Consider the following 10,902-nt stretch of genomic DNA (forward strand, 5'->3'; position numbering starts at 1 on the left):
TATTGCTTTCCAGAGAGGTTGGACCATTTTGCAGTCCCACCAGCAATGCAGGAGTGTCCCAGTCTCTCCACATCCCTGCCAGCATTTATTGTCCTCTACATTTTTGACAAGATGCTATTCTTGGAGAACATTTAGAGACAAAGTCTAAAAGTGAAAGAAAATTACAGATGGAGTGGCATATCCTAGGCATCACTTGGGACTCACCTGAGGGCAGAGGAGGGATGAAACTCGAAGAAGAGGAGGGAACCAGGCACTTAAGGTAGGGTAATGAAGTGAGCAAAGCACTAAGGCCGGGCTTAAAGTTGTTACTGATTTTTTTTCACTTCATTCCATCTAGCAAATAAAGGAGCTTAACCAGTTACTGTTGAGTTGAATCCAACTATGGTGATCCCATGTGTGTCCTAGTAGAACAGTTTCTATGACTGAATCCTTAGAATTAGATTTCCAGGCCTTTCTTCTGAGCTATCTCTGGGAAAAGTAGAACTTTGACTAATAAACAACATTCTTATCAGCTTGAAGTTGTCAAGGACTTCATTCTTCTTGGATCTACTATCAACACTCATGGAAGGAGCAGTCAAGAAATCAAACGACGAGGTATTACATTAGGTAAATCTGCTGCACAAGACCTTTTTAAAGTGTTGAAGAACAAAGACGTCAGCTTGAAAACTAAGGTGTGCCTGACCCAAGCCATGGTATTTTCAAAGACCTCATATGCTTATGTAAGCTGGACAGTGAATAAGGAAAACCATAGAAGAATTGATGCTTTTGAGTTATGGTGTTGGAGGAGAATATTAAAAGTACCATGGGCTGCCAAAAAACCAAACAGATCTGTGATGGAAGAAGTACAGCCAGAGTGTTCCTTGGAGGCCAAGATGGTCAAACTTCGTCTCTCATACTGCAGACATATTGTCAGGAGGGATGAGTCGCTGGAGAAGGATATCATGTTTGGTAAGGTGTAGGGTCAGAGATAAAGAGAAAGACCTCCAGCGAGATGGCAAAGTGGCAGCATCAATGGGCTCTAGCATGGCAACAATAGTGAGGCTGGCCCAGGATCAGGCAGTGTTTCATTCTACTGTGTATAAGGTTGCTATGAGTTAGTACTGACTCAGTGGCACCTAACAACAACAAAAACTCTTAGGTTAGAAACAAAGTATGTTAATGGTGGGACACCTAAAGCAGCTTAAAGTCCCATTGCCATCAAGTTGATTCCAACTCATAGTGACTTTGTGTTGAGTTTTTGAGACTGTAAATCTTTATGGGAACAAACAGCTTCATCTTTCTCCTGCAGAGCAACTAGTGGATTTGAACTGCCAACCTTATGTTTAGCAGCCCAATGCCTGACCAACAACACTACCAAGGCTCCTTAAAGTAGCTTATTATTATTGTTATGTACTGTTGAATTGGTTAGACTCATAGCGACCATGTATAGGGTTTCCAAGCAGTGATTGTTGTTGTTGTTGTTGATTGGTGTCAAGTCAGTTTCGACCCATAGTGACCCTGAATAGGGTTTCCGAGGCTGTAAATCTTTACGGGAGCAGATCTCCTCATCTTTCTCCCATGGAGCAGCTGGTAGTTTCGAACTGCTGACCTTCCGGTTCTCAGCCCGATTTGTAACCACTACGCAAAGCAGTGATTAGTGGGTTTGAAACACCGACCTTTTGGTTAGCAATCTAGGTTTTATCCTATAGCACCACACATTCAATAAAATAAAAACACAAATAATCAGGAGTGGGGAAAAGAAAAGATTTTGAGTTTGGAGCATTGTAGTCGTATTATGCAAGAATTATAGTTGAACCTTCCATTTGGTTCTGAGTTTCCTGGTGGCTAAAGGAAAAGAGACAAAATCTTTTACTTGAACTCATCATTGTTTATACCTCTATTGCTACATTCAATAATATTTGTTTGCCCCTGCTCGGTGCCACTCTAGATGGATAGGGAAATTAAGCAGAACCCCAAGAACTGTCCCTTGTGGGATTTCCTGTGGGGCTCTAATAAACACAGGGATGACCTTGTTTTGATGACTTTCCTTTGCTTTCCTCATATGGTGGTGAAGGTGATGAGGGGATGCAGGAAAGCAGAGCTAGTAGCCTTGGGTCAGAGTAGCTACCCAATGTCTGGTCTGGAGCCCTGTGCCTTTTTTTTCCCCAGGGATATGGTGATGAGGGAAGATGTTGGTGCTGGGAATCTGCCTTGCCCCAGGATTCCATTGTGTCATTGGGATCTCCTTATGGTTAGAATGGGCTGCCTGTGTCATTGACAGGGATGACCTGAATAAGATGACCTACCTGACCATGTGCATCAAGGAGAGCTTCCGCTTATACCCGCCTGTGCCCCAGGTGTACCGGCAGCTCAACAAGCCTGTCAACTTTGTGGATGGTCGTTCTCTACCTGAAGGTGAACTTTGGAAGATTTGAGGGTGAGGTAGAGTCCTCGGGGTGCCCTCTGATACCTCTGTGAATTGAACCAAATCTTTGTACTTTGTGCTAAGAGCTCAGGCTTTGGAATCAGAGAGCCCTGGTTTCAAATCCTAGTGCTACAACTTTTAGGTTGTGTGGATAAATCCTTTATCTATTAATTGGGGATAAGGAAAGGATGGACCTTACAAGATTGTTTGTCAGGATTAGAAATAATGCTTGTCAGGGCTGTCACTGGCCATGTAGGCTGTGCACTGAACAACCTCAGAGGTGTCATCCACTTAGACTATTATCCTGCATAGTGTACAACCTGTACAACTGCATATGGCAGCTTCTTAAAGAGTACTTGGTCCTGTAGTTAGCACCCAAGGAAGGGAAGCTGTTAAAGCTGTAATCCTTTCCCCAAGTGTCAGATATTAGAGAACAAGTAAGTGTAATATCTTTCCTCATCCTACTTCTCAATGACGTAGGCTCATTCCTCCTGCTTTTCATTCCACACATGTCTATATGTGGCTGGTACCAGGGCTCAGGAATTGAGTGTGATGATGACTAAAAACACTTTGATGAGCAGAGTGTAGCAGTGAGCTCTTGGTCATGGACAGTGTTTAGACAGGGATTGGTTACCCATAGGAGAAAGTAGGCTTGGCTGCCCTAGGATCCGTGGTCACCAGGATTCTGCTTTGCCCACAGGCAGCCTGATCTCTCTGCACATCTATGCCCTCCATCGGAATGGCAATGTGTGGCCTGACCCTGAGGTATCCCCATCCCTGGTCCTAGAGATAAGGTGGGGTATCTAGGTTATCCTTCTCTAGGAGCTGGCAGTGTTGAAGTAAGGTTCTTTGTTTTCAGGTCTTTGACCCCTTGCGTTTTTCCCCTGAGAATTCAAGTGGACGTCACCCCTATGCCTTCATTCCCTTCTCTGCAGGGCCCAGGTACGGAGAGGCACCTTGGCTATTAGGATTGGGGGTGTGGGGAGTTGATGGCTATGTGTGGGCATCATTTGGAACACTCTGTGAATGAAAGAGCCCTGGAAGGGAGTGGAGTGATCCTAACACAGGAGAGCTCCAGGGTCCTTCTTCATTCAGTGATCATTTCTTGTCTTTCTCTTGGGTGGTGAGTGATTGAATAAGTTGTTACAGCAAAGATTCCCAAGCCAGCACACTCAATGTGAATCTCCTCAGTTTGAGACTCTTGCCAAACTCCCAGGATCTGTTGTTTTAGTTCAGATCAATTAGTCAACTAATTGTCCACACAAAATTAGTTATTAATTTTGATTGGCCATTAAAAGCACTTATTTTATCAGATCTGCACCCTATTTATGAGGGGAGGTATGTTTTTTTCTAACACCCCAGAACCTAAGGACCCTTGGTGTATTCACTATAGGAACTGCATTGGGCAGCAGTTTGCCATGAATGAAATGAAGGTGGTCACAGCCCTCTGCTTGCTACGCTTTGAGTTCTCCGTGGATCCCTCACAGCCACCAATCAAGATGCTCCAACTGATACTACGCTCCAAGAATGGCATCCACCTCCACCTGAAGTCACTGGGTGCAGGGTCCCGGAAGCAGTTTTAGCAAAAGACAATCTCCAATCGTCTCAAGATGGGGTTTGTCCCTTAGTTATTGTCTTCCCTAGACTAGACTAGGAGTCCCTGTGGCTTCCTGCCCTGGGGAGATATGTCAGTTAGGAATGTGGGACCAGCACAGAGAACAGTGCTAGGTAGGCCTGTTAGTCTATAACTAAGACATCATATCACTTATTCATTCAGCACACATTTACTGAACACTTATTTTCTTTTTAAAATTTTATTTGTCCTCTAATTGGCAATACGGTTACAATGTACTTTACTTTTTACATCCAGTCTTAAATGTAAATGGTTCCAATGGAAGCTTTGTCTCGGGATTCCTGGTACAGATCAGGCACATCACTTACCCCACCACACATGATAGAGGGATAGCTTCAGGGCCTTGATCATATTTTTATTTGTTTAATTTTGTTGTGCATGTTTAAAATGCAACAGATATGCAGAAAGTGCATAAAACAACAGTATACAGAGCAATAGTAATTCTAAACATACTCTATTGTAACCATAACTACAGTCAAGTATAATATAGAATATAGTTTTCCCTGTTTGCTGTCTGCTTCTCTGAGATGGGTCTCTGGCAGAGTAGTGTTGGGGAAAGGGAACTTCTGATTAAAGATGATATTTGAATTGGGCCTTGATACATGGATGGGGTTTGTCAGAGGAAGAAAAAAATTGGAGAGTGTGTCAGGATGGATCCACATGTTAAATTAGTTGCTTTTCTTAGCAGTTCTGTAGCAATGCCCAAAGACTGGGGCACACACAGATGTAGGGTCCAAGGTCTCCAGTCACTAGTGGGCTCTAGTCTAGGATCTAAACAGATGCAGAAGAGAGGGCAGTGGAGGATGTCAGGTGCAGGTGGCAAAGACTGGAGAGGGGGAATTCCCAACCCTGGGCCTCAGGGATGTCTCTCAGCTGCCCTGGGATTGTGCCATCTGGACACCCCCCTCCTGTCCCTGATGTTTCCCTTGCTCAGAGAAAGCTCACCTATTCACTCCTGCAAAGTTCTTCAAAAGCACAGACCTCCCACCCACTCCAGGCAGGTATGCCTCCTGTTTCTATGTTCCACACCTCTCACTTCTGTATCTTAGCATCTGGATAGATCTTTTCTATACAAAAGAAGATAAGGGTTCAATGGAAATCACCCGGGAATTGAACCCAAAGTCACCTGAACTTAAAACACATCCACTTCCTGTATCTGTTTGGATGTCAATAGGCCTGATAGCAAGCCAAGTGGACATACTCCCATTTCAGTGTCAGTGGAGGTACTTCCTAAGACTCGCATTTGGAGGGCTTGATCTGAAGACCTCTGACTCTGGCCTCTTTTGACTAAAACTCCATCATTCGTGCTGAAACTTTCCCTGAAAGCAGGATTAGATGGGAAAAGAGCAATAAATTCTGGTGCCAGAAGGGGAGGGGGAGGCACTTTCTAGGAGGAGAGGATGGGGGATGGCACAGACACCCCTGATGGATTCCAGTTCCCTCAGTCCTGCGCTCAAACACTCCTGGCTGCATCCTGTGATCTTGAGCATTTGTGTGCACCTGTGTGTAGGTCCGATGTGGGGTGTACACCTGGGTCTGTGCAAGTATAGCCCTCAGTGGTTGTCTTTTGTGGAGGTGATGCACTCAGTGTGAACTCAGTCTGGGCTCTGCCCATTTTCAGGATCCAGTAGGGTCATTTCTTGGTCACTTTCACCACACCCTTGCAATCCTGTGGTTAGAACATGTGTCCTTGGCTCTCCTCCCGGATTCTGGCCACCATTGTCCTATGCTTCCTGAGCCTGGGCCAGCCTGAGCCCTTTTGCACTATCAGATGCAATGGAACTTGCTGAACCGCCTGTGCAGGAAGCTCCTTTTCCAACCCTCAGATCAAGCACTGAGTGACCAGCCACCCTCCTCCCAAGCCCCCTCTGAAGGAAGAGCAGAGCTGAATGGAACTGAAAGCTGTGGTGGGTAGGGAAGGTGGGGAACTGGAAGGGGTGTCCTGGTTATAAACAAAGCTCGGGGAGAAGCCTTTTCTAGGAAGCAGAACATGATCTCACATAGCAGGCAGATGGCACCAGGGAGGTCTGTTTATGACAGTGAGTGCCTTGGGCTGGAAATGGTGTATGGTGGGTTTGGAGGGAGGAAACTATACCTCGGGTCAGTAGGAGAAGTCAGGACCCCAGCATTGAGAGATTAGTGGAATCACTATTGGAAGTTTGCAGATTTGGAACCAGTCCATGGAACCTTGGAGATTTGCATAGTGCCCAGGCACAGGTGGACCAGCACCCAGGTAATCACCAGGTTGTTATTGTTGCTGTTAAGTGCTGTTGAGTCAGTTCTGACCATAGCGACTCTGCATAGGGTTTCTGAGGAGTGGCTGGTGAGCTTGAACAGCTGACCTTGTGGTTCAAACAGACTTTGTAGTCCAGAGCATTAAACCACAGTGCCACACCAGGACTCCAAGTGTGTCAGGGTTAATGGAACCTTGCCTCCAATAAGTAGGGTGGATGGGACAGCAGGATAAGCTATGGGTGACTGCTAAATTGGGGCTTCTAGCTGGGTTCTGATTGTCTCTTACCAGCCAGAGCGATCTGTTCACCTGAGAAAACTGCTGAGCAGCCAACCACTCTTTGAGCCTCCTGAGGAACCTGCATATTTTTCTGTGCCAGAAAATGCTGGCAGGTGTCTGGTGGCATGTGCAAACTTCTCAAACATTTCTGTGTCATAATGGCTGGATCCACCTAAGGATCTTGTGCCAGAGTAAACTGTAAATTCTCTAGCACAAGTAAAGATGGACTCTAGAGTGAGAAATGCTGAACTCTGATTAGAACAATCCATAGGGAGGAGACTTCTCTCTTAACCCAGGCAACATGGAGCCTCAGGAACCAGGCAAGGTGGTTAGTCTGGGGTTGTTTACTGGAACACATGGGGTACCACATATAGGCAGACAGCTGGAGAGCAAAGTTGAATTCTCTTGTCTTCCTTCAGAGGACATCTCTAAACTGCCTTTTCTTCTGTCCTCTTCCCTGCCATCCACCTTCATCCCAAGGAGAGCAGATACTACTAGAAACATAGTTAACTTTATTCTAGTTTGGGTTGGGAAGGGAAAAGCAAAAGATTGTATAAGTAACATAGGGATAGGGAAGTGACATCCAAGTGTGACAGAACTGATGACAGTCACATGGGGACTGTAGGAGGCTGAATAATCTCCCCTAAAAAGAGTGTGGTGTTGTAGGATAAGCACTGGACTGTTAACTACAAGGTCATAGGTTCAAACCCTCCAGCAGCTCCCCAGAAACTGAATACAGGGTTACTATGAGTTGCAACTGAAAGACAGCACATAACAACAACAACAACAAAGGCAAAATGGGTTTTTCAGGTGTGATTATATTACGAATCTTGGTATGGGGAGATTATCCTGGATTATTTGAGAGAGAACAAGTTATCCCAAAGGTCTTTATAAAACAAAAAGGCAATGTGAAGACAGAAATGGAGATTTGAAGATACTGCTGACTTTGAAGATGAGTGCAGCTTGCAAGGACAAGGCTCCCCCATCCATTGTTTCTCTCCCTCTCCTGCTTCCGTGACATGATTAGTGTTTCCTTCACAGATGTACTCCAGTCCAGTGTCTAGAACAGTTCCAAAAACATGGAAACATTGAACAAACTGCTCAATGAGTGAATGAGTAAATGAATGAGTGATACTTGCCTTGAGGTATTTCTGTACAACACATTCCTGTCCTTGCCTCAAAGCTCTTGGAGGTTTCGTCTTTCTGCATCCAAATCCCTACAGAGGAAAAAGCACATAAGGCATAGGCTTAATGAATACATTTGTAATTTATTTAAATTCAATTAATAGAATGAAACCAAATAAAATGTAGTGAAATCAAAGAACTTAAATATTAGTTCTGATCTAGTACTTCAGCTACCCAAGGCCCTACTGATCTCTGTTTTCTTAAATGCCATTGAATCAGTTCTGACTCATAGAGACCCTGGGTTTCTGGGGAGCAGCTGGTGGGTTTGAACCACTGACCTTGTGGGTCCCATTCCAATGCTGATCCTACAGTGCCACACAAGGAGTCTCTCTGTTGTTGTTAAGTGCCATAGAGTTGGTTTTGACTCATAGCGACCCTGTATAGGGTTTCCAAGAAGTGACTGATGAATTTGAATCACCTACCTTGCAGTTCAAACTGACTTTGCGGTCCAGTGCATATCCTACAGTGCTACACCAGGACTCCTAGTGACCCTGTGAAAAGTTTCAAAAACTGTAAATCCTTTCAGGAGCAGACAGCTTCATCTTTCTTCAATGGAGTGACTGGTGGGTTTCAACTGCTGACCTCTTGGTTAGAAGTGATTAGAATGAGGAGTCACTTCAGGAGAAACTAAATCCTGGAAAGTCAATTTGTGGAAACACAATATGCTGAATTAAGGTTATTTCTCTGGACTTTTCCTCACAGAATTATGAATTCATCAAAGTCTTTCTCTTGTAAGCAGTTACAAAGTTCATGCTATTTATATTTCACAATATGATTTCAGCAACCTTGATATTTCCATAGTAGCTGCTTGGAGTGTACTTGTCCAACTTAACTGAATAGTTATTTCAAATGTGTTTTATTAAGTTAAACACCAGGAATCTTTCTAAATTTTATGTTAAAAGTTGTTGGTGTCCTCTTAAAAGCAGCTATTTGGCTGGAGTTTTATGACCATCCCCCCCCCCCCAATATTGGGTTATGTAGATTCTATGTGTAAACTCATAGTGTATAGACTTCTTTATACTGCATTGAAAGGTTGGTTTGAAATACAAGGTCAGTGGTTCAAGTCCACTCCTTGGAAACTCTATTTTTGTTGTTGTTGTTAAGTGCTAACGAGTCAGTTCTAACCCATAGCAACCCTGTATAAAGTTTCTGAGGAGTAGCTGATGAGTTTGAACTGCCAACCTTGTGGTTCAAACTGACTTTACAGTCCAGTGCATTATCCCATAGTGTCACACCAGGACTCCTGGAAACCCTATACAATGTCATTATGAGTTGAAACTGACTCGACAGCACTTAGCAACAACATATATGAAGAAATTTGTCAACAGGGAAAGTTGTCATGGGAAAAGTGAAAACTTTTGTTGGGATAAACTGAAAAAATAGAGAAGACACAAACTGGTGTCAAATTTCCTTCAAAAGGCAATCAAACATTTCATGCATATGGTTTGAATAATTGAGATATATAAGCCCTGCTGTAGCACTGTAAGATAAGCACTGCTCTGCTAACTGCAAGGTCGGTGGTTAAGATCTACCAGGTTCTTCTCAGAAACCCTCCACAGGGTTGCTGTGAGTTGGAACTGACTTGATGGCACATAATAGCCACATAAGGCATTTGAAAATTAGAACTCATATAAACTATTCCATTGATGCAGCAGAGACAGATTGGTGAATGAAGTAGAAAAAGGAGTGCGCTCAAGTGTGTGTGGGAAGACAGACATCCGTTCTTCTGGAATTCTGACAACTGAAAATAGCACAATACTTAAGTGTGAAATGTACAAGAAACTCTTAATTCTGAAAAACTGTTGTTGTTGTTAAGTGCCGTCGAGTCAGTTCCGACCCATAGTGACCTTGTATAGCGTTTCCAAGAAGCGGCTGGTGAGCGTGAACCACCGACCTTACAGTTCAAATGGCTTTGCTGTCTGTCTCATTAACCTACAGCGCCACACCAGGACACCATTCTGAAAAGTAGTAGTCCTAAATTGAGGGATACACCAGAATAAACAGAACTCCAGAAAATTCACTCATGTTGAATGTTGGGAAAGAGCAGTGGGAGCAGTTTTTCTTTTGTATAGACATGCACACAAGCCCCCTACCCACAAACTCTTATACATATCAAGCATAGCCATGGCTTCCCCCTATGCACACAGAACAACCTTGGGGTGACCACTGAGTGACCCTTCCCTCCACACCATCATCATGCATAAAATGCCTCACCTTGAGCCTCCTGAGAAAGGCAGGAAGGCATAACTATGTTGAGCAAAGCTCAGTGCAAACCAGGAAGGTTTGCAACTACAGTGACAGCACCAAGGCTAGGGCATTTAGGTGTCAAGCTCCCTTTTTTCCAAGCTATGAGGGGGCAGGAGACCCAGAGGTGGGTGAGGGAGGAGGTGTTGGTATTGATAGGTTATTCCATTTCTTCCTTCCGGGGTCTCACGCCTCTGAGTTTGGCACAACTTTGGATTGTGGTGAAGGGTGTAAAAGATCAATGAAACTATGATTCTTGTGGGGCAGGTAAAAGAAAGAAGACCAAAAAAAAAAAAAAAAAAATCCTGTTGAATGTGGCTTTGGTCTTTCAACCATCAGGGGGATGTAGATGCACAAAAGGACAGGGTACTACAAGTCAGGCTCACTTCCCCACCTCTCTGAGTGGGATGACCCTGGTGTGAGGAAGTTAGGTTACATAGGAAAGCATGTAAGTGCACAGGAGGAACAGAAAATCATGAAATCTGGAGGCAGAAGCAAGAAAGAATTGGAGGCTGACTGCTGTAGTTCCAGTGACAGCTAGCATTTTAAAGTGTGCCAGTTGGAAGTATACATCAATTCATTTGATCTTCATAACCACCATTCACAGAAGGCACTCTCATATCCAGATTGTTTGGATGAGGACCTGAGGCTCAGACAGAGAGACAGGGTACCTTGTCTAGAACCATATAACTAGGGCTTAGCAGGGCAGGGATTCAGACCCAATGGAAAGTGAGTCAACAGATGACTTTTTAAAAAATATAATACTTTATTTATCTATACTTTATGAGTTTATATATTTATATATATTTAATGTTTTATTGTGAATTATATAGTCAAGAGATCAGATGATGCATTGCATTGGGCAAATCTGCTGCACAGGAACTTTTTAAAGTATTGAAGAGCAGAGATGTCAGCTTGAGGACT

General features: G+C 43.9%; 1 protein-coding gene across 1 annotated transcript in view; it reads left to right on the plus strand.

The window, feature by feature from the left end:
- Window positions 1-3,987, plus strand: part of LOC102824174 (cytochrome P450 4B1-like) — a 23,028-nt gene extending 19,041 nt beyond the window's left edge. Inside the window, exons 9-12 of the mRNA XM_006839852.1 lie at window positions 2,261-2,394; window positions 3,105-3,169; window positions 3,264-3,346; window positions 3,798-3,987. Of these exons, the coding sequence (XP_006839915.1) occupies window positions 2,261-2,394; window positions 3,105-3,169; window positions 3,264-3,346; window positions 3,798-3,987 (472 nt within the window). The remainder of the gene's footprint in view (window positions 1-2,260; window positions 2,395-3,104; window positions 3,170-3,263; window positions 3,347-3,797) is intronic.
- Window positions 3,988-10,902: the final 6,915 nt, after the last annotated feature.

This window comes from Chrysochloris asiatica, unplaced genomic scaffold (genome assembly GCF_000296735.1).
Source record: "Chrysochloris asiatica unplaced genomic scaffold, ChrAsi1.0 scaffold00026, whole genome shotgun sequence".
Lineage (NCBI taxonomy): Eukaryota > Metazoa > Chordata > Mammalia > Afrosoricida > Chrysochloridae > Chrysochloris > Chrysochloris asiatica.